Source organism: Ruditapes philippinarum, unplaced genomic scaffold (genome assembly GCF_026571515.1).
Source record: "Ruditapes philippinarum isolate M1 unplaced genomic scaffold, ASM2657151v2 ctg3796_1_1_1_1, whole genome shotgun sequence".
NCBI classification, from domain to species: domain Eukaryota; kingdom Metazoa; phylum Mollusca; class Bivalvia; order Venerida; family Veneridae; genus Ruditapes; species Ruditapes philippinarum.
The window spans coordinates 1-25,743 of record NW_026864978.1 but is presented as its reverse complement, the minus strand read 5'-3'; the positions used below and the strand labels follow the sequence as shown (position 1 = coordinate 25,743).

General features: G+C 34.0%; 1 protein-coding gene across 1 annotated transcript; it reads right to left on the bottom strand.

Moving 5' to 3' along the window:
- Positions 1-15,563: 15,563 nt before the first annotated feature.
- Positions 15,564-25,606, bottom strand: LOC132727476 (PHD finger protein 12-like; the record flags this gene model as incomplete). The annotated part of the gene is made up of 7 exons (XM_060713003.1): positions 15,564-18,160; positions 20,233-20,436; positions 20,986-21,068; positions 21,436-21,531; positions 22,168-22,308; positions 22,798-22,920; positions 24,898-25,606. Coding segments are annotated over 7 exons (1,578 nt in total), but the record flags the coding sequence as incomplete, so codon positions are not given.
- Between the last annotated feature and the right edge of the window lie 137 nt (positions 25,607-25,743).

Below are 25,743 nucleotides of genomic sequence, written 5' to 3'. Positions count from 1 at the left end.
CTAAAAATAGAAAAACCTTGTTAACACTCTCACATTTTTGCATCAATCATCATCAAACTTGGTCAAGATGCTTCTCTAGGTGATAGCTCGGATGAGTTCGAACATGGGTCATCTCGGATGAAAAAGTAGGTCACCGGAGCTAAAAATAGAAAAACCTTGTTAACACTCTAGCGGTCACATTTTTGCATCAGTTATCATCAAACTTGGTCAAGATGTTTGTCTAGGTGATAGCTCGGATGAGTTTGAACATGGGTCATCTCGGATGAAAAAGTAGGTCACCGGAGCTAAAAATAGAAAAACATTGTTAACACTCTATCGGTCACATTTTTGCATCAATCATCATCAAACTTGATCAAGATGCTTGTCTAGGTGAAAGCTCGGATGAGTTCGAACATGGGTCATCTCGGATGAAACACTAGGTCACAGGAGCTAAAAATAGAAAAACCTTGTTAACACCCTAGTGGTCACAATTTTGACTCAATTGTCATCAAACTTGGTCAGGACACTTGTCTAGGTCATTGCTGGGAATAAATCGAACATGGGACATCTCGGATGAAAATCTAGGTCACAGGAGCTAAAAATAGATAAATCTTGTTAACACTCTAGTGGCTACTGTTGTGATACAAATATTCTGTTAATTGGTCTGAAAGTTTGTTTTGATGATTTCTAAGTCAAGATCGAACATGGGTCATCTTGGATGAAAAACTAGGTCACACCGCCCAAATATGGTAAAACCTTGTTAACATTCTAGTGGTCACATTTTCGACTCAATTATCATCAAACTTGGTCAGGATGCTTGTCTAGGTAATTGCTTGGATGAGTTCGAAATCGCATGTGAAACTAGGTCACCGGAGCTAAAAATAGAAAAATCTTGTTAACACTCTAGTTTCTACTGTTTTGATCCAAGTATCCTGGAAATTGGTCTGAAAGTTTGGTTTGATGATTTCACGGTCAAGTTTGAATATGTGTCACCTGGGTAAAAAACTAGGTCGCACTGCTCAAATATGGATAATCCTTGTTAACACTGTAGTGGTCACATTTTTGACTCACCTGTCATGAGACTTGGTCAGAATGCTTGTCTAGGTAATTGTTTTGATGAGTTTGATAAGTCAGGTGAGCGATCTAGGGCCATCATGGCCCTCTTGTTGTTATAGTGATTAAGTATTCTGTATGGCAGTGAAAATGCTACTTTGTTCATTTTTTACTTCTTTTACAGCAAATATTTTTATAATCCGTACTAATTTCTTCTGAAGATAAGAATTTTAATAAGCCGTTAGTTATCAAAGTGCCGTTTCTAAAACAAAGTAAAAATATATTCTTTTCCGAGGCACATTTTGAGTTTTAGTTTTAGATTGTTAACTCCATGTGAAGTGTAAAAATATATTAAACAGCATCGTGTAAAAATATGATAAACAGCATCAACAAGGAAAGGCGGCGTTCAAAGAACGCAACCCCCACACCACGCAGCAACAAGAACCATCGACAAAGATCCACATAGGACCCCAAACAAAAACCGGACAGGGCACAAGGCAGAGCATTGAAGGATAATCACTTAAATGATACTTAAAAAGAAATTATAGTAAACGACAAGGAAATTAAAGAGAAACAAATTCATAAAAATTGTTTCTAAAAGAAAAGAGAAGCTTTTGATGCTTTGCAAATGACCGTGACAATATATTATGGTTTATTTGTTATGACGGTAATACTTGTGTGTAAAAGGTAATCAGGGTAAAAATATACATTTTAAAATTGACTGTTTTCTTCATTTAATTAAGGGGAGAGCAGTCGAACAGTGTGTTATTTCAATATCGGTGTATGCTTAAGTTTCTTTAGAGTTTAGATGTGACTATTGTACAAGTTCATTACTTTGGTGCTTTAATAATAGAACGAAAACGTACGTTTTGCACTGAGATTTTAATAGTTTTGTGGATTTTCTTTATTGTATTTAGCAATTCAGAGTATTTCTTTAACATATGATAGGACGTTTCTCATAAGTACCTCATAATGATAAGATACCGTGTTAATAAGGTAAAATAGATACGGTGGAGAAACAAATAATTTTACTTATTATTGCTATTTCACTGCATTTTAACATTGATATTTTAGAAAAAGCTGTTTTCGCTTTACCGGAAATAAAACAACTAGAAAAAGGTAAATATAGCCAATTTAATATAGGTAAAGCAGCTTGGAAAATATAGGTTGCATAAAGGTTACCAGTTTGATGTAGGTAAAGGTAGCCAAGCGATGGTATATTTGATACTTCTAGAGTAAACGACAAAGAAAACAGATCAAACGAAAATAACGTACATTTTTTTATTAACGTTTATATTGTAGTTTTTGTGCACTTTATTTTGCAATATATTCTGTAAAGATATTGAAATAAAAATTATGCAATCAAGCTGAAGCTCTCTTTGAACTCGAACTGTAGTCAAAATAGTGGTTAAATGTTTTTTTCCAGAAAATTACTTTTGATGTATAATTGGTTTCAAATACTGTGTTAACTATTGTTTATGTACCAAACTTGTATGCTCATTAGGTTTTGTTTGTAATAGGTATAACATCCAACAATTACACCACGTATTCTCTTACAATTGATATTTAACGAGTGTTTATTCAACAGTATTCAACAAGTTTGATAATTGAGTATTGTTGTATGTTTCTTTCCACTTTTTATTTTCATAAATGTAGAAAACAGGGAGTAGATTTCTTTATTAAAAATTGTTTAGCATTTGTTTCATTAAACCTGCAGATTAGGTTTGAGTCTGACATTTAAAGATGAATTTTCTCGTAGATGCATATTGCTTAAAGATTATCATTTTATGATCATTTTTTTTCCATTCATATACGAGGTAATGATGTATGGGTATAGGTGGTTGCGCTCACGCTCCCTTGCTGTTCTTGCTTGTACTTTTTGACTTATAGTCGGGTATTATTATTTTCCTTCAATATATTTTGTTCATCATGAAGGGTAGCAATACTAGTGCGAATGAAGGTGTGAGTTCGACTATTATAAGAATCATATCAAAACAATTAAGAGTTTATTGCTGTATATATAATCTAATAAGTTAAAGATCAGGTATGTTGTAATTGAGGTTGCTACCACACTTAAGTGAACATTTATATTTTTATATAATTATGCCAATTTTCAACCATCGAAGAATATGTAAAATATGCATTGCAATTATTTTTGCACATTATAATAAAAATTATGTCATCATTAAAATAAATGCATTATTTTCGTATTGAAAAATTTGACTAAGACTTTATAGAAAATAAATTTCTATATACCTCTTTTTATTTACATGAAATGTTAAATTCGGTAATATCTTTATAAATAATGCTTTTTGGGACCTACAGTATTGATAAATCTTAATTTGGTCATTAAATTTATGATATCAAACCATAATAATTTGTGTTACAGGGTCTTTGAATAAGTATATAGAACAGAAAATAATAAATCAATTAAATACATCTGTTCAAGGACATTGAACAATGCAAGAGCTGTCAATGAAGACAGAACGCTCAATTAATTAAATACCAGACGCCCTAAAGAAAGGCAATACAATGCAAACAATAAATTATAATGGATTTATTTCTGTATCAAGATCATGAAAAAATAACTCGAACAATGTCCAACTTTTTTTGCACCACATAACTTGCATGATAATGTAAGTAAAACTGAGAAAATTCATAAATATGTGTGTTGTACTAGAAAAGACAAGAATCTTAAGTATGAAATACAACACTTAAGTAAAAAGATGATGATAGTATAAACAATCGTCTAATTTGCTGTTGAACATAACGGATCATGGCATATTATTAACAACAACAACAACCTTAAACATGTATATGTAAAGACTATGCTAGAGCATAATACATGCTTCTCTAGCAACTAGCCTGCTCTAATGATGGATAAGCTGTCGAGGGCAGTTGCAGTAACGAATACTTTCTTATGATTATGATATGGTCATACATATTGAACTTCAGTTGTTTTTTTTTAATATCGGCCTGAGCGGTGTTTAACTGCTATTGAACAGCCATTTGGTGTGAAATCTAGGAGCATTTTCATCAACATATGTTCTGAAGACCCTTTTTATATGACACTTTAATCAAAGCCTAATAACTGATTTTGGACTGCTTGTTCATATCGGGAATATAATACTATATTTCCGTAACATTTAATGCTGTAAAACTTCTACCAGCACGACATTCTGCTTTCATTTTAGTTAATTATACGCCAAAATTTTCAAATGCCGTTCTTTTTTCCGATGGTTATAGACTATATTATTATAAATGTCAATGGAGTTATTCCAAAAATTAGGCTGAAGTAGCAAAAGACATACGAAATATAAGAAATTTAAGACTATAAGAAATATAAAAACAAAATATTTTATATGAAACAAAGTACACATACTAACAAAAGAATCGATGCATATCGTCACTTATGGGACTGTTACAATGTATATGCAACTTCTTAATAAATTGTAATGATAAAAAAATAAACGTGAATGCTGTCGCGCATACACACAACGGACAGTCCCCAATGCTTAGGTGAGCCAAAATGTATGTTTCAATCCGCCCGTTTCAATCAGTTCAATTTAAAAACGAAATTAAATTCGAACCATACATCTTAATCAAAGCAGTATAACGTTGTCTAAAATTAAGATTAATGTGAAAACCATTTAGAAATTTCTGATTCAACTGAAAGATTACCATCTTTATTGTCACATAAACTAGAATTTATTGTGAAATAAAAAATAAATGGCGTCATTCTTTGACGTATAGACAAATAACTCATCCATCAATTACATAAAAACAATTTAGAATCTTTGAAAAAGGTATAACTGTCTGAATCAATGTAGATTCTGAAATTCCTCTTGATATTTATGTAAGTCTAATTGAAACATTTTAAAGGCGGACCTACAATTTGTTGTCAAACCTATAAGAAAGTATTATGATATTTAAACCATATAATACAATAAGTATAACTTAATTTTATAACGGCTTCCAGGTAAAGCTCTTTTTTGACAACATGGTTAATGTTATTAATTTACAGTTCATAGGATTGATACTGAAGCAAAACAGTAATGCTGATTCCGACCCTTTCCTGGACATGACCATGTAACGGACGGTTTTCCCTTTTTTTATAAAATGTCCTTAATCTAGTTGTCATTTTTCTGCAATAACTGATCTGATCCGCCAGTACTTTTTTGATGGGTTTACACGTAACGAAATCCTGTGTCTTCTTCGATCGTAAGGTATGTAAAACCTGGTAAAGATGCATGTTGAGCCTGGTAAAGAGTACGAAGAGGTTATAAGGCAAAAATATAGTGCTCCTACAAGAAAAATATGTGGAAAAAAACGTTAGGGAAAGTCAATGGTTGCTATGGAAGTCATTGGTTGTTAAGGTGGTTCACTGGTTGCTATGGAAAACCAGCGGTCGCTATGGATTGGTTATGGCTGTTGTTGAAAGTCAGCGGTCGCTAGGGGAAGTCATTGGTTGCTGTGGGAAGTCACTGATAGTCACAGACAGCCACTGGGTGCTTAGGAAGTCCATGGTGGCCATGGGAATTCGCTGCTTGCTATAAGGTTACGTCCTTATTAATATGTAAAAAGTCACTGCTTGCTATGCGAGACATCGGTTGCTATGGGAAATCAGTGGTTGCTATGGAATCCAGTGGTTACCATGAGAAGTTACTTGTTGCAATGTGAGTCATTGGTTGCTAGGGAAGTCTATTGTTGCTACGGAAAATCACTGATTGCTATGGAAAGTTTATGTTTTTGAGGCCCAGCTTCAATTCCACGGAACCCCATATAGTGGCTGACCGTGTGTCCGCGGGTATATGTGTGTCTGTCAGGAAAATTTTCATTACCACAAAGTTTACCTTCTTTTCTTCTTTTTTGTGTTAATTTCTATAGAATCTAACCATGACTAAATAGAACTCACCTAAAACACGAGATTACGACATTTACAAATAATATTAACATCCATTCAGCCATTTTTGTAGCACAGATATGACATATTTGAGAGTCAAATGTACTTTGAAAATAATGACCGTTTCTTTAATTACATTGTGCATTGAGTTTTGCCAATGCTCCATACAAAATATCATTAAAAGAGTCTGTTTCGCACCTCTTGTTTTCGTTATTCAGATTACTTTTTAAATTCAAGATTGAAACATGCATTCATATATCACAGGCATTTAAATTTAGGAACACCACAATTTTTCCCAATTATTTTAAAGACGATTCTAACCACAAAGGCATGAAATATAGCATGTTTAGATATTTAGAAGTACAGATATCTAATTTAATTTCAGATTTGTTTCTTATTTGTAAATTCCCTGGCCAATTCGAAACTAATACACCAAAGTATGTTCAATTGTAGTACAATTGATTATATTATTAAAAGGGGGACAACTTTGCTACTATGGTATAACACAGCCAAGCAACACGCCGGTAAAGAACATACATTACTAAATAACGATTAATAAAAAAGGAGACTGTAGGACTTCTTGGAGAATGTATATAAAATGTCATGTGTATATAATTTTGCTTTATTTTTACTGAATTCACGCAAAAAAAATAATTCCCATCATTCATTAGTTCAGGCTATGCAATGTATAAGTCGATATAAAATAATCTTATATTACAGTTCCTATAGTAGCATTTTATTTTTGCACATGAAATATGGGAAGAGATTTGCAGTTGCCAATCATGTTTCTCTTGGGGCAGTAGCAATGATACCTGATACAGTTCTTCTCAATCCAAGATACAGTGGAGTTTTCAATAAATTTTACATTTTGGTGCGGTGAAGATAACTTGTATCATTGTTTATAAAGAAAAATGTAACAAATCAGCTACAACAATGTTCAGAAGTCATTGGCAATGGAATGAAAAACTATCTTATCTTGAAGAGTTATTTAGCTGTCGTAGGTTTCCCAATATGAAATTTCATTTACAAAGGTCAAACTACTCAAAACAAGAGGGCCATGGTGGCCCTGGATCGCTCACCTGACCCATCAACCGCATCCAAGCAATGTCTTAGACAAGCATCCTGGCCAAGTTTGATGACAATTGAGTCAAACATGTGACCTCTAGTGTGTTAAAAAGGTTTTTCCATATTTGGGCAATGTGACCTAATTTTTGACCAAAGACGACCCATATTCAAACTTGACCTAGAAATCATCAAAACAACCTTCCTGACAAATTTCCAGGAAATTTGGATCAAAACTGCAGCCACAAGAGTGTTAAAAAGATTTTTCTATTTTTAGCTCCTGTGACCTAGTTTTTGACCGGACATGACCAATCTTCGAACTTGACCTAGAAATCATCAAAATAACCTTACTGACAAATTTCCAGAATATTTGGTTCAAAACTGCAGCCACTAGTGTTAACAAGCTTTTTCTATTTTTAGATCCTGTGGCCTAGTTTTTGACCGGAGATAACCCATCTTCGAACTTGACCTAGAAATCATCAAAACAACCTTCCTGACAAATTTCCAGAATATTTGAATCAAAACTACAGCCACTAGAGTGTTAATAAGCTTTTTCTTTTTTTAGCTCCTGTGACCAAGCTTTTGACCAAAGATGACCCATCTTCGAACTTGACATAGAAATCATCAAAACAACCTTCCTGACAAATTTCCAGAATATTTGGATGAAAACTGCAGCCACTAGAGTGTTAACAAGCTTTTTCTATTTTTAGCTCCTGTGACCTACTTTTTGACCGGGCATGACCCATCTTCAAACTTGACTTAGATATCATCAAAACAACCTTCCTGACAAATTTCCAGAATATTTGGATGAAAACTGCAGCCACTAGAGTGTTAACAAGCTTTTTCTATTTTTAGCTCCTGTGACCTAGCTTTTGACCAAAGATGACCCATATGACTCTATGATGACTAGAAATCATCAAAACAACCTTCCTGACAAATTTCCAGAATATTTGGATGAAAACTGCAGCCACTAGAGTGTTAACAAGCTTTTTCTATTTTTAGCTCCTGTGACCTACTTTTTCACCGGACATGACCCATCTTCAAACTTGACTTAGATATCATCAAAACAACCTTCCTGACAAATTTCCAGAATATTTGGATACTAGAGTGTTAACAAGCTTTTTCTATTTTTAGCTCCTGTGACCTAGTTTTTGACCGGAGATGACCCATCCTAGAAATCATCAAAACAACCTTCCTGACAAATTTCCAGAATATTTGGATGAAAACTGCAGCCACTAGAGTGTTAACAAGCTTTTTCTATTTTTAGCTCCTGTGACCTAGCTTTTGACCAAAGATGACCCATATGACTCTATGATGACTAGAAATCATCAAAACAACCTTCCTGACAAATTTCCAGAATATTTGGATGAAAACTGCAGCCACTAGAGTGTTAACAAGCTTTTTCTATTTTTAGCTCCTGTGACCTACTTTTTCACCGGACATGACCCATCTTCAAACTTGACTTAGATATCATCAAAACAACCTTCCTGACAAATTTCCAGAATATTTGGATACTAGAGTGTTAACAAGCTTTTTCTATTTTTAGCTCCTGTGACCTAGTTTTTGACCGGAGATGACCCATCCTAGAAATCATCAAAACAACCTTCCTGACAAATTTCCAGAATATTTGAATCAAAACTGCAGCCACTAGAGTGTTAACAAGATTTTTCTATTTTTAGCTCCTGTGACCTAGTTTTTGACCGGAGATGACCCATCTTCGAACTTGACCTAGAAATCATCAAAACAACCTTCCTGACAAATTTCCAGAATATTTGGATCAAAACTGCAGCCACTAGAGTGTTAACAAGCTTTTTTCTGTTTTTAGCTCCTGTGACCTAGTTTTTGACCGGAGATGACCCATCTTCGAACTTGACCTAGATATCATCAAAATAACCTTCCTGACAAATTTCCAGAATATTTGGATGAAAACTGCAGCCACTAGAGTGTAAACAAGCTTTTTCTATTTTTAGCTCCTGTGACCTAGTTTTTGACCCGAGATAACCCATCTTCGAACTCGATCTGTATTTCATTGAGACAAACATTCTGACAAAGATGATGATCCAATCAAAACTGTAACTGCTAGACTGTTAACAACCCAATTGTTGACGACGGACGCCGGACATAGCCCCATCACTATACCTCACCTTGACCACTTTGTGGTCAAGTGAGCTAAAAAGAGCAACTATGTACCAGTTAACGCATTCAGTCTTTAGTCTTACTGTCAACATAGTTTAAGTAGCGGCTGAGTGTCAGCTTTTGCAAAAAGTACATACGATTTTTTTTTATAACAGTTTGTTGAACAAACTTGGTAGATTTTAAGTCATGGCTTCACACAGCACGTGTAACTACACAACTTCTTGCTCAAAGTATCATATTAACTTATTACCTTGCCCTTCTATATCCTCGGACACAAATTCCATATGAATTGGGCCCAAAGAACCATATGAAAATCAGGTAGATACAAAAATGATTCCAAAATACACTTGTGTTGGAATGTAGTCCAAACGTACTACTGCAACGTTGTGTCAACTCTATGAAGCGACGTATTTGACAATGTGTTCCCCAAAACAAGTGAGACAGGATACTGATGTAGATGTTCAGCATTTTGGTGCACATGGTAATTAAGGTAGCTTTATTTTTCTAGTCCTTCAGGATCACTGATATTCAAATGTTGAAGATAAAATACTTCTGCTTAAGCCGATGCTAGACAATAGTGAGGACAATAGCTTGCACTTTCCAGTACTGCCCATGAAAAGCTCAATAAAACCGAGCCTGCAACATTTTGAATTTTGCCATGCTGGGCTTTCTTTAGGGATTCTAATCTCTCTATTTATAGGTGCTTGAGATGTTGCACCGTTCATGACTTCTAACAGACAAATAAAACTGAGTCTGCAATTTTCTCCCTTTTACTAATTTCATTGTTCTTAGTGTCTCCCTAAATGTCAGACTTTCATAAAAGCATTTAAAATTGAAGTTTTACTCATACTAGAAAATCAACAAGTCTTGAGCAGTTTGTAGAAAAAGAAAACAAACACACTTTTGGAAGATGAATTAAGTTTTTATACTATACAAAATGTACTATACACAAGTGTAATAATGGGTCTCTCTAGTCATGAATTTTACATATGTTCATATTTACAATAATGTACATGATTTCATTTTGATGGAGATATTTACACAATATGATGACTCCATGGTGATAAAAATCCTGAGGTTTAAAAAACTTCCAAAATTATTTACCATATAATCATAACAGTATTTTTGATGCACAAGACAAAAAAGAACTAAGTACAATGTATGATGAATATTTCTGCATTTCTATAAATAAAAATACTTTGCAAAAATATTGATATAATATCAAAGAGAATGAAAAAATGTGTTGCGGTTTTTCTTAAAAATAGCACTTTCTTCAACATATAAAATTAAACTTTAAACTGAAAGGGGAAAATCATTAGACAATCGTATGCGTCACGACAAAACCATCATAGTGCACTTGCGACCAGCATGGATCCAGACCAGCCTGCGCATCCGCGCAGTCTGATCAGGATCCATGCTGTTCGCTTACCAACTCTATAACAAGTAGAGAAACTGACAGTGAACAGTATGGATCCTGATCTGGATCCATGCTGGTCGCAAACACATTATGTTGGATTTGTCATGACGCGGCTCATATTCTGAAATACATGTACTGTCCAGTTTCAAGGAAAAAAATATATTTGGATCATATGTAGAAGTTACAAATTGTTGATAAAAAAACCAACATAAATATCTTAGCCTTGGTATAAAACATTTCTCAAACTGGATAAAAGTAAAATGCTATAAAAAAATCTATAACATGATTTTTTTAATGACAAATGGTTATAAATATGTTTATTTATTCTTGATCGTAAAACATTTTTAAATTATAAAGTATATTCTTAAAGAAACCTATAACCAGTTCTGGGGTAAGCAGTCAAGGTTGTGTAGGGCTTGAACCCATGATGCACGTGTTGAGAACCAAATACTTCAGCATCTAGGCCACTGCTCCAGATCTTTTTGTAGCAGTGCTTTTATTTTCAAGTAACTTCAGACAAACATTTAACAACAAAATCCTCTCAAGACAGGATAAAAGCAGGACAATTTGACACAGATCCAAAAATTTATGAAAGCTTTTCTACTAATACACTATCAAAGGGGAATTAACAATGTCTCCTATAACAATACTACCTTTGGAGTGACATTAAAGGGAGATTATGCCCAGTAATCACTAACATGTAGATATAAAACAAAACATGAAAACAAATTGTACTTTCTTAACATTGCCATATGTATAAAACTACAAATGACAGTTGTTAAATTATTGTTGTATAAACCCTGTAAATAACCTGCTAAATTTCTTTAATGGATTTCCCCCATCTTTCAATTGAAACAAAACCACTCATCATATTTAGGGAAAACTTTGAAATAACTACACACTGATTAGTACAGACCATGATTTGATCACAAGGATATTCTGACTGATCTTGGTTTTCACTGGTTCCATGGGAAGCATCAGTTGCTGTCAGAAGGCTATGGCTAGTTATTCAGTAAAAACTCTGAAGTGCAGTGTGACCACACTCTACACTGTTTCAAGCTCAGTTTTTGTATTTTGTAAATGAAATCCCTTAAAATTCAAATGGACAATTCTAAATTTACAGCAGGGCAAGTCCATTGCACAAATCCAGCAGGTTTAGGGTTAAATTCATCACACAGATATAACACATTACAAAGATGACAAAAATAGTTGAATAAATATCTTGTACTAACGTTATCGATTCACATCGACTTCAATTCGTAACAAAATGACAATATGCTACTGGTTACTATGGTAACAGATAAAATAACAAACATTGCACTTCCATACCCCTGTGTAGCACATTTAAAAACACAATTACTTTGTAAAAACTAAAATCTTCTATTGTATCTATATATTAAAAAAAAATCATACACACTCCTACAATGAAAACTGGTGCTGTTGTTAGCTTAAATGTGTTCTCTTCATTCTGTTTCTGGCAATTGGAATCATGCTCCTACTCTTTTTGTTTAAAATGTATAGTTTATAAAAACTAGAACTATCACTAAATGTGATTAATACCCCCACAAGTCTGCTTCGGAAATGAGGATGTTACTAGTAACAGAATACCTTGTAAAAGAATTGAAACATAGAGTTATGGTTGTGGGCAATTAAAGATAATTGTGGTTCATGTATGTTGCATTTCCTTTCAATGTGGTTGGCCATTGATGAAGTTTAATTGAATTACTCTGTAATAAGTCCAGAAAGACAAAGAAAAAGAACAAAGGGCAATAACTCTATAAATACTGAAGATAGAGTTATAGTTCTTGTGCACTGCACTTCCTCTTATTGTGCTTGACCATTGTATGAAGTTGTTTTGGATTCCAACCAGTACGTTTTAAGTTATGCTCCGGACAAGGAAAAGTATCAAAGGGCAGTAACTCTGTATTTTGTCAAAATGGAGTTATGGCTCTTGTGCACTGCACTTCCTTTTAATGTCCTTGACAACTGTATGAAGTTGTACTGAATTCCAAACAGTAGTTTTCAAGTTATGCTCTGGACAAGGAAAAGTAACAAAGGGCAATAACTCTGTAATTAGTCAAGATGAAGTTATGGTTCTTGTGCACTGCACTTCCCCTTATTGTGCTTGACCATTGAATGAAGTTGTTTTGAATTCCAAACTGTAGTTTTCAAGTCATGCTCTGGACAAGGAAAAGTAACAAAGGGTAGTAACTCTGTAATTGGTCAAGATGGAGTTATGGTTCTTATGCACTGCACTTCCTCTCAATGTGCTTGACCATTGTATGAAGTTATAATGAATTCCAACAATAAGTTTTCCAGTTATGGTCCGGACAAAAGAAAGCAATGGAAAAGTAACAAAGGGCAATAACTCTGTAATTAGTCAAGATGGAGTTATGGTTCTTGTGCACTGCACTTCCCCTTATTGTGCTTGACCATTGTATGAAGTTGTTTTGAATTCCAACCAGTAGTTTTAAAGTCATGCTCTGGACAAGGAAAAGAAACAAAGGGCAGTAACTCTGTAATAAGTCAAAATGGAGTTATGGTTCTTGTGCACTGCACTTCCTCTCAATGTGCTGGACCATTGTATGAAGTTATAATGAATTCCAACAATTAGTCTTCAAGTTATGGTCCGGACAAAAGAAAGCAATGGAAAAGTAATAAAGGGCAATAACTCTGTAATTACTTTAGATAGAGTTATGGTTCTTATGCACTGCACTTCCTCTCAATGTTCTTGACCATTGTATGTAGTTATATTGAATTCCAACCATTAGTCTTCAAGTTATGGTCCGGACAAAAAAAAAGAAGGCAATGGAAAAGCAACAAAGGGCAATAACTCTGTAATTACTTTAGATAGAGTTATGGTTCTTGTGCACTGCACTTCCCCTTATTGTGTTTGACAATTGTATGAAGTTGTTTTGAATTCCAACCAATAGTTTTCAAGTTATGCCACGGACAAGGAAAAGTAACAAAGGGCAATAACTCTGTAATTAGTCAAGATAGAGTTATGTTTCTTTCGCACTGCACTTCCTCTCAATGTGCTTGACCATTGTATGTAGTTATATTGAATTCCAACCATTAGTCTTCAAGTTATGCTCCGGACAAGGAAAATGCAACGGACAAAAAAAAAGCAATGGAAAAGCAACAAAGGGCAATAACTCTGTAATTACTTTAGATAGAGTTATGGTTCTTGTGCACTGCACTTCCCCTTATTGTGTTTGACAATTGTATGAAGTTGTTTTCAATTCCAACCAGTAGTTTTCAAGTTATGCCCCGGACAAGGAAAAGTAACAAAGGGCAATAACTCTGTAATTAGTCATGATAGAGTTATGGTTCTTGTGCACTGCACTTCCTCTCAATGTGCTTGACCATTGTATGTAGTTATATTGAATTCCAACCATTAGTTTTCAAGTTATGCTCCGGACAAGGAAAATGCAACGGACGTCTGGACCGACCGACCGACCGACCGACCGCCCGACCGACCGACCGACCGACCACCGGGTGACTCCTATATACCCCCCCAAACTTCGTTTTTGGGGGTATAATAAAATGCAGAGAAAAAGACAATGAATTTGGGCCTGAAAAATTTCATATTGCTCATTGTAATTGAATTCTGCTTGATTTTAGTAACAAAGAAACCAAATACAATTGATAAATTACACATGGTTAAGAAAAATTCTGTTATGAAAACAAAGTAACATTGAACATCAACTTGTTGAACTTCCATAAAACCGAAACACGAAGTTAAAGCAAAAAGTTTCTATTGATTGAACGATGATCAAATATATGTAATGAATTTACAGATCATGTATAATAATAGTCCCCTTGGGTGCCATGTTGGTTGAGATACCATGATGCTCCAAATACATGCCAATAAGCTTCAACTAGAAACATGGCAGACTTACTAAAACAGAACTGTCATAAATCATTGACTGAAACTTTCATTGAAATGTAAAAATTCAAAGATGTAAAATCAAGTTCTTTTATTTTCACTATTTGCCATGAAAAATGCAGTACCATTGTACCCACAGGGAACCATCCTATATCAAATCTAAAAATAGGCCTAAAACTGATTTCTCACTATCTTCATAACAAACAGCTCATAAGAAGAACTTCAGCACTGTACTTATCTGAGATCATCGGGAAACTGATATAACTATACTTCTTCAAACACTTAATCCACAATACAAACTCAATTTTTACTCAAACATCAAAGAATTAGCATTTACACCTAAAATATCAAAACAAATCACTATCACTGAAAATTTCTCGCCTTTTCTACAAGGTCAATCTGCATAGTGATGTATCTAACCAAAGCTAAACTTTTAAGATTTCAGCAGATATACTTAATAACATTTAAGGTTAAAATTTTTAATAATCCTGAAAATTCTGTAGTTGTGTTCCTTTCCGACTTTATACTTAAAAGAATATTATAAATTCAAAAAACCTTCATCCATGTAAGCTAATTTAATATCAGTAGTACCAACAAGTTCATACGTAGATAACATACAAAATTCTACCATTAATTCTGAACAACATCAACATACTTTGTATATGTTCTATCCTATGTGTGAAACGTCCACATATTTATGTTTACATAAACTAATAATTACATATGTTAGAATATAACTTCTTGTTGAAACTATAACTGCGGAGATCATATTTTAGGGCTGTTGAATTGAATATGCAAAAAGAGATCCACACAAGTTCTGTCATTATAGAAATTAACACCTTAAGTCCAAAGATAGCTCCACAATTTTAAATTGTTCACTTCGTTCTTTAATCTTTACAAAATATGTTATGCAAGTTTTAAATTACTTTTCTCAACATTTTACATTTAAAAACAAACATATAAATAGACAGCTGACATAACAAGAGGGCCATGATGGCCCTGAGGTCGCTCACCTGTATATAGCCCCCCCCCCCGGCCCAATTTTTACCCAAGGGCTTTTATTTGTTTATTTGAACAGACTTGGTAGACACCCATAAGAAGATGTTTCATGCAAAACATCTAAGTTCTAGCTCATTGGGTTTTTTAAAAGAAGATTTTTTAAGTTTTTACTATACACATAGAGTAAAAAACAATGACACCCCTCGGGCAGGGCCAGTTTTGACCCCTGGGCTTTTATTTGAACAAACTTTGTAGATATTTACTTAAAGATGTTTCATGCTTAATATCTAAACTCTAGTTATTTGGGTTTTTTTAAAGAAGATTTTTAAGTTTTTGCTATGTATATAAGGAAAATCAATGACCCCCAGGGCGGGGCCAGTTTTGACCCCAGGGCTTTTATTTGAACATACTTGGTAGACACCCATTAGAACATGTCTCATGCTAAATATCTTAGCTCTAGCTCTTTGGGTTCTTTAAAAGAAGATTTTATAAGTTTTTACTATATGCATATAAGGAAAATCAATGACCCCTGGGGAGGGGCCAATTTGGACCCCAGGGGTTTTATTTGAACAAACTTGGTAGACATTCACTAGAAGATGTTTCATGCCAAATATATAAGCTTTAGCTCTTACAGTTCTTTAAAAGAAGATTTTTTAAGTTTTTACTATATGCATATAGGGAAAATCAATGACCCCCTGGGGCGGGGCCAATTTTGACCCCAGGGCTTTTATTTGAACAAACTTGGTAGACATTTACTAGAAGATGTTTTATGCCAAATATCTAAGCTCTAGCTCTTACGGTTCTTTAAAAGAAGATTTTTTAAGTTTAAACTATATGCATATAGGGAAAATCAATTACCCCCCAGGGCGGGGCCAATTTTGACCCCAGGGCTTTTATTTGAACAAACTTGGTAGACATTCACTAGAAGATGTTTCATGCCAAATATCTAAGCTCTAGCTCTTTGGGTTGTTTAAAAGAAGATTTTTTAAGTTTTTACTTTATGCATATAGGGAAAATCAATGACCCCCTGGGGCGGGGCCAATTTTGACCCCAGGGCTTTTATTTGAACAAACTTGGTAGACATTCACTAGAAGATGTTTCATGCCAAATATCTAAGCTCTAGCTCTTACAGTTCTTTAAAGGAAGATTTTTTAAGTGTTTACTATATGCATATAGGGAAAATCAATGACCCCCCGGGGCGGGGCCAATTTTGACCCCAGGGCTTTTATTTGAACAAACTTGGTAGACACTCACTAGAAGATGTTCCATGCCAAAAATCTTAGCTCTAGCTCTTACAGTTCTTTAAAAGAAGATCTTTTAAGTTTTTACTATATGCATATAGGGAAAATCAATGACCCCCCGGGGGCGGGGCCAATTTTGACCCCAGGGCTTTTATTTGAACAAACTTGGTAGACACTCATTAGAAGATGTTTCATGCCAAATATCTTAGCTCTAGCTCTTAGGGTTGTTTAAAAGAAGATATTTAAAGATTTTTCTTTCGGTTGCCATGGCAACCAGAGTTCTGCATGGAATTAAATTCTTTGAACAATTTTTAAAGGTGACCACCAAAGGAACATTCCTGTGAAGTTTGGATGAAATTGGCTCAGTGGTTTATGAGGAGATGTCATTTAAAGCAAAAGTTTACGGACGGACGGACGGACGGACACCGGACGAAAAGCGATCACAAAAGCTCACCCTGTCACTTTGTGACAGGTGAGCTAAAAATCAAAGAATGAACAAAATACTTTGGCAAAATAGATTACAACCCTTCAGACAACAATCTAACAAATAATCTTAACATTTTAAACAATAGATAAAAAAGATATATTTCATTCTTGCCAGTTTATTGCAGAGTTTAACAGAAAACTAAAACGTAACTTTTTGCTCCTTCAAGAAAAATATAATTTGAAAGAAAAAATAAAAACAACATTTCATGTGTTCTGTGATATTCCAATATTCAATGCGAGTGTTTTCTTTTAACAAATGCTTTTTTCTGATTTCATTCAAGAAAAATATGTAAATTTTGGTGAAACCAAGGATTATACAATCAAATGTGATAGCTGATTCAATAGAAGGTCCATCTCCTTCAAAAATGTCACAAGAAAAGACTTATTTGTTATCAAGGCTGTAGCTTTTAAAAAATACAAGTTTAAACTTCAGTTACTTCAGCGTGTAATATCTATAACATTTAAAAAATTTGAAGTATTGTTATTTAATATATCTATCACAGTTACAATGGTAAACATCAGGAAGAAGAATTATAAAACTAAGTCAAGGAAGACTTTTTCTGTGACTATTTCTCAATGTTGAGAAATATTTGATCAACATATAAGACTTTAAGACTATACAGTGCAATTTGTTAAGATTTTTTTTTTACATTTGAAACACAAAAAATGTAAAATTCTTAAAATAATGCCCAGTATCTTACAAATCTATCTAAATTGGTTAAAGATTTATCACAGAAGACATCAAATGTAAAAACAGAATATTTTATTAAATGTTACGGAACTCCTTTTAGATGTGATTTTAATAATGACATAGGTTCTCTCTTAACACCTGGTATAGGTTGAGATGTAGCATGATCTACAATGCTGAACACAAACTGTATACAGCCCACTTTGATGTAACTGCCGTGGTGTAGAATGGCTGTACCTTCCCAGCCTGCTCCACTTCCTCCTATCAGACTTGAGCTGCTGCCTTTACAGTTGCACCTTAACCGAGTCTGTAAACATTGAAAGAAAACAATAGCATATTAACTTAAGTCAAAAGAATGGGAACTTTTTAGGTATCAATTTTGTTTTCATCTTCAACAAATATGTGAATCAACAAAACTCAATACAGTGCACTCCGGATACAACGAGATCGTCGGGACTTCGGATGATTCCTCGTTATAACTGGGACAGAACAAATGAGAAATCGTCGAGCATCATTTATTTCTACTTTCTCTTTCGCCTGCATCCTTTTTGAAGAGTATATAATGGGAGGTAACTCTTTGCAATCAGAAGTTTATGTTTTATTTAAATATACATGTATATAAATATATATAGCTATCATAGAATTTAAACAAAACATGAAAACACAACATTTAAAAATTCCTTTTCAAAAGTCACGCAGTGCATTTCTCACAAACACCGAATAACACCACAAGATTTGTGCTAATCAGTCAATGAAATTGTTTTGTTATGACATTTCGTCACCTTAAGGACAATTTAGCCCGGAGCACTGACAAAAAAAGGCTGACATATTTGATCGTTAATTGCTCGACCCTTAAATGACCTTTATTATTGGTCATCATTGTTTTTCTCAAGGTGACAAACTGATGCAGACGAAGTGCAAATGAAGTGACCTCGTTAAAATTCTGAAAAATACCCATGGGACGGCGAAATTATGTACGTTGTAACCGATATCTCGCTAAAACCGATCTCGTTATAAACGATAAAACAAGAGCGATCAGTAATCACATGTGTCGCCTCATGATGGCCAATTTGATGTTGGGACAAATTTTGTGACAGACGGACTGACAGACGGACAGTGCACAACTAGACTTGGTACTGATCATTCCTGTAAAGTTTGGATAAAATTGCACCAGTAGTTTATGAGGAGTAGTCCGGACAAGCTTTTGCGTATCTGGCAACACACAGAAAAACACCTTTTTATCAAAGGGCCATAACTCGGCCAAAAATCATTCAACCGGAAAACCCGTGCAATATGCGCAGGGACTTGAGCTACAGATCAATCCTGTAAAGTTTCATTGAAATTGCATTAGTGGTATAAGAGAAGTAGTCCGGACAAACTTTAAAAATAAAAATTATTAAAGGGCCATACCTCAAACAAAAATCATTGAACCGAAAAATGCTGACAATATGCACAACTAGACTTGGTACTGATCATTCCAGTAAAGTTTGGATGAAATTGCACCAGTAGTTTATGAGGAGTAGTCCGGACAAGCTTTTGTGTATCTGGCAACACACAGAAAAAGAAACCTTTTTATCAAAGGGCCATAACTCGGCCAAAAATCATTCAACCGGAAAACCCGTGCAATATGCGCAAGGACTTGAGCTACAGATCAATCCTGTAAAGTTTCATTGAAATTGCATTAGTGGTATAAGAGAAGTAGTCCGGACAAACTTTAAAATTAAAAATTATTAAAGGGCCATAACTCTGACAAAAATCATTGAACCAGAAAATCCTGACAATATGCACAACTAGACTTGGTACTGATCATTCCTGTAAAGTTTGGATGAAATTGCACCAGTAGTTTATGAGGAGAAGTCCGGACAGACAGACAGACGGACGACGGAGAAGTGATCCCTATATGTCGCCACTACTCCGTACAGGCGACACAAAAAATGAAAGGAAAATAGAAGGAAAAAGGTCAGGACACAGTAGAATGTACGTTGTAAGCGGTACCTTGTTAAAACCGATCTCGTTGTAAGTGGAGTGTATATCTATATACCTTTAATTCAGGTGCCATTATGCAACTAAATAGAACCACCGTCATTCTTGTAGCTATAGAAAGGTCGTCAAATGAAACAAAATAATAAGGCCATCAAATGGAACAAAATAATAAAACAATATATTGTATGTAATCTTTAAACTATCTGCAATTGAATCCTTAATGATCCAACTGTATAACAAAGGGCTACCATGACTGTTTTATTTCTTAATATTTCACTGATAATAGCATAGCTGCTTTTATTTCTAGTTTAATTTTACCTTCTCATTTTTAACATAATATAAACAAATGTTAGTGGGTATTAAAACAGGGGAGAATATCTAAAACCAAGTCCTTACATCAGGTGGTCGAGCTGTCATTGTTAACCTTTCGTCAGCTTTCATTTTTGGTTTATGTGTTTTGTTGAGATGTCTAACAGCTGCTACAACAGCTGATGGCTGTGGAGTTGTGGCGGGTTTGTCGGAAAAATCACAGGAGTAAAGCACATTGTCAACAGTTGTTCCATGCTCGCTGTAGTTCAATAACTCATAATGCTTACTAGTCTGAAATGTATATACAGGATATTACATGAAAGCCTTATAATCCAAGTTACATATTAAATAACAATCAGTCTATTAATCTAGACATTAAATTTTGTATGAAAAATTTATTTAATGTTTTTATACTTTTATCAGTTTTCTATTTATCTTGGGGTTTTTTTTTTTCCCCCCCCCCCCCCACCTTGAAAATTTTTAATAAGTTTTCTATTAATCTGTTTCATTTCAATCTATTTCTAACATATCCCAGCAGGCAATCATCTACCATGTGATTCTGTACAAGTACTAACTCATTTCTCAACAATAAATTAACATAATTCATGTAAAACAGTGAATGAATAGCAATAGAAATTCCATGTCCAACCAAATCATCACATAACGAACTTATGCTTTGGCAAATTTTAGATCTTTATAAATTGCCCTATCTCTAAGCCAGGCAGGATTTCTCCATGCTACTATTACAAACCCATTTAACATGATACCAAAAGTATGCTTTCCTCTATTTATTTTGAAACAAAATACATAGACATCTGTTCTAGGTCAAACCAGCCTTACCTCATCATAGAAAATGAATGCATGTTTAGCTGAGATAAAATTGCATTGTCCATACTGGCCCAGACAAACATCCATATCAGCACCTGAAAAATTAAACACAGTTGAGATAGAATTCAAAAATTCATTAACAAACTTCCCTGTTGGTAAGTTATTACATTCAGTATCTCTGCACTGCCAAACAGATGGAAGGCAAGCTTGCTAGTCTCTACCCAGTGTTTACTGTAACCTGCAGGATTTGTTTTATCACATTAAAACCACAGTAACACTATAAAATCATTCGACTTTACTGGTGCAGGTAGACTCCTGTTTGCATTACTTCAGCCACAAGCAGGCAACCAAGTAGAACCACAGGTTAATAAACATCATGAAAGTTTTTTTTTTTAAACATATATGCATTAATTATAAACTTATATTGTCAAGAAATTTAGAAAGCAAAATAAGTCAGTGTACCTGTGCCTAGTGACAAGGTTCTATATGGCATAGGAATAGCCTCCCCTCTACCTGACAACGGACACAACACGGCTCTAGCCTGTACGTCCTGAAGACCTGCAATATGACATGAATTGACATAAATTACATTTCCTGATGAGGTTAAATTAACTATACATTACATATCTAAAAAGATTTCCTCACTAGGTTTTAATCATTTTTAACTCCTAATAAAACTGGATATTACCCTTTCTCAGGTTTTTCTTATCATTTACTTATCATTATGTCTGAAAAAAAAAAAAGAATCTGATTTCAGGTCTCAATACTAAATTTACAATGATAAAAATGTCTAACAAGAATAATTTGACAAGATCTATTTTATATCAAACAATATCTATGTACTTTAATGGAGTTAAAGTTAATGTACTTAAAGAAGTCTCAATTTAAGACTTCATTTTCATGCACATTCAATACTATCAATATTCCATTTGTTGGACTATAACACATATTCTTAATTCACTATAAAAATATATTGAAAATACAATAGATTGCTCCCTGCAATGAAATCTTTAGTTTACAATGGGAGCAATGAAATCTTAACAATAAAATTAACAAACAATCTCAAAGTATGATACAATCAAAAAGCGATTTAGAAGAAAGGGGATAAATCACTAGGTGATTAAAACCAAACAGGAAATCTGATTAACTACACATTAGAAATCTTTATTGTGATAAAAGTGTACTGATTTGTACCTGGTGTAGTTAGGAGACCATTTATTGAACCTGAGTTTTTTCTCTGTGACTCACTGCCTGATTTACTTGGCATCAATTGTTGAAGTCGCTGCCATGCTAATATCTGTATCAACTTCTCATCTAGTTTGCTCAACTCCAAATCTGAAACAAATATATACATACACAGTGACTTTTCATCTAATTATTCAGTTTTTAATTGTTAAGCATTTGCAATAGGTAATTATTTGAAAGCTTCAGGTGAAAGAAATCTCTCCTAATTCTTACAACATAACATTCAACAACAAGAGCTGTTTGTAGGACAGTGTGCTCTAGTATTCTCAGTGATTGATAGTTAAACAAGAGCCAGGATATTGTTTTGTAGACTTTTTTAAAGTTCAAATGAGTTATAACGCTATCAAAATCCATGTAAGAGTTATGGGTCTAAGAAAGTGACTTCCTTTTATACTCTCAAATAAGTGTGTTCAGTTTCAACCCATTCCCTTCATTAATTTTGTAGAAAGCAATTTGCACAGAGAAAAAAACTTAACCAAAGTGTGGCGCAGTCACATAGATGAGAACAACAACTCTCCCTACTTTTTGAACAGCCAAGCTAAATATAAATAACAAATTTATGTCAGGGTTATTCCTCACCTGCAGTTCCTTCTAGACACTGCTGCAATGTGTTGTTCAATGAGATTATTGCCGATGAAGTCTGATTAGCCCCTGTACTGGTTACTTGAGGTGCCTTGCCCTGGGATATTGCAAGTTTTGATGCTGAAAAATAAATATGCAGTGTATACTGTATAACAATAATAATTGCTGTGGCAAAATGTTTAAGCAATTAAAAACATTTGTAACTATTTTCCTTTTAAGCCCATCATACCTTTAATAGCTGGTCATTTAAAACTTAATACAGAATTACTAATTACTATCCAACATTTATGTACTCTTATAAGCCTTCATGAGATCAGGGCCCTCGATCAACCAAATCTGCGGCCGATATTCGGCCGCAGTCCCCCACCAAAATAGTATGTTTTTTTTCCCCCTAACAGAGGTAAAAATTCCCCCTCAAAACATATAAAGTGTTAAAGAGAAAAAATGAAAACTAATGTTGATTTTGAAAATTAAAATCCATCTATTTGACGTCTATTTTATAAGCGGAATATCGTACAGTACATGTCTGCACGTTTCCGTTTGTTTTTTTCCCCCCAAAATCTACCGTCACATATTGGCCTTTCATCCTGTAAAAATGCTAAAATTTCAACAGAAATATGCAGAAAAAATCACAATTCCCATCAACAATTTGATTTCATGCAAATTGTTTAATCATGAAATCATTTTTTTGTCTTCAAAATGTTACATCAACCACAGTAAATTTTGCCGTAAATTACAAACTTGTAAGTTTTGTTTTCATGATACTTTATTAAATAACTGATGAAAAACGATCTTATAATAAATAACAATCAATTTAATTTTATATAATTTACATCAGAAACAACTAGAATTGTGGAGGTGTGAAAAGAAAGCAAACAAATTTTCATTTGTCACATATTTTCGCGATGCCGATTTTTACGAATGTTTTACAAAGTCAAGAAAAGGAAGCCTTGTCTTATCAAAAGGTGTGTTAGAACACTAGAAATGTAGTTTATGAATAGAATTTACTTTAGGTCCATGTATTGTTAATATTACTGGAAATGGAGACATTTGTCTGAATGTGTTTCTAAATGCTTATTTATTTATTTTTTTTTTGGGGGGGGGGGGGGGGGAATCATAAAGAAAGCTAAGCAGCATAAAGATCTGATGGTGTAAGGTGTTAAAAACTTTTCTTCAAATCTTATCAATCTCTTCTGAACAGTTTAGTGTTACCTATTTGGGATTTAAAAAAAAAATAATATGCATGTAAATAAAAAACAGCTGATATTTAAATAAGTTTATTTGATATCTGATCATAAAAGAAAAGAGGAAAATTCCCCCCATACACTAAAATTCCCCCTGCTGAGGGTAGCGACACGCTTCCCCCATATTGGATTGAGGGCCCTGGAGATATATAATTTTTGTTGTTGTTTTTTGGTACATATTTATTTATCAACTTCAGTTATAGTCACTAGCTGTCATTCAGTGTTAGTTTTATAAAAATAGAATACAAATACTGTAAAGCCATCTCAATCTTAAATACAAACTACAACTTCTGTAATTTTGTTGGGTTTTCTTGCTTATAAAACTTTTTTGGTCATATCTCAGCAGTCAATCCATCTAATCAGCTTTTCTGGATAACTAACAATTACCAATAACTTGCCATAGATGACTATCTGTAAATCCCACATAATTTCTGAACAAGCAAAAACAGACCAATTTTTTTTACTAATTTTACATTTTTGGTCATATCTCAGCAGTTAATCCATCTAACCAGCTTTATTGGATACATTACCAATAAATTGCAATAATTACTGATTGCTTGCTGCAAGTGACTATTAATTCCACATAATTTTCTAACTAGCGGTAAGAGACAAATTACCATGACTCAATATTCAAGAGGAAATGTCACAAAGAAATTACGCCTTGCACAAGGATTGTTCCCCTGCATATCTAATCTCATGCTTTCCCTTTCGAGTTATATGAAAGCAACCATACAAACTATACAACACATTGTGCAAAGAAACTAGAAAATTCAGTGGAAGCGAGTACTGAAGATGTATGACATTACACTCATCACTAACATAAGGGAAAACTAAACCAACTTCAGTTTATTACCTGGTTGAGATTGATTAACAGTGATGACTTTAGTTGAAGGGCTGCCCGATGCTACATTTGACTTGAGTATAGTGCTGCCTTGTTTTCCTGTTTGACTGCCTCCCCTTGCAGACAATATTGATGTTTGTCCCGCCAGCTTCCCAGGAATACCTGGAACCACTCGCGTATACACATTGTTTGTTTTACTCACAGTACTAATAACAATATTTCTACCACCAGAAGTTTGTGCATTGCTTGAAACATTTACTTGTTTATCTCCACCTGGCCAAGTCAATTTCACAAAATTTGAAGATCCATCCGCAGAGTTACTAGAACAGTCTTTTGATCGTGTTGGTTCTGCCATTTCAATATCACCATTTAATGTACTACAAGATGGATTTAATAATGATACTGCTCCTTTGTTTACATCTAGATGTCCATTATTCACCTTTGTGTCACAATTAGAGACTAGAGGTCCATTTGATACACTACTTTCACTACAATTACTATTTTTAGATTTAAGATCACTAGACTGGTTAGAATTTTCAGATACAGTACTAGACTGGTCCATTAAGTCTCTATTTTGCACAGGTTGGACTGAGGCTGTTGGTTTTTCAGTTTTAGCAGATTCAGAATTTTTACAGCTGTCAATTGAATTACTTCGTTCTAATTGTTTTTTAGTTAAAAACTGAGCTATACTGGTCTGTAATGATACCACTGACTTCAACCACTGAAATATATAAACATAAACTTAGTACTTCTTTTAAAGTGATTTGCCAAGTGTATGAAGTCCATTTTTAAATCTTATAACACAAATCCATCTTTTGCCAATTATTATAATATCAAAAAGACCTACAACTAGTTATC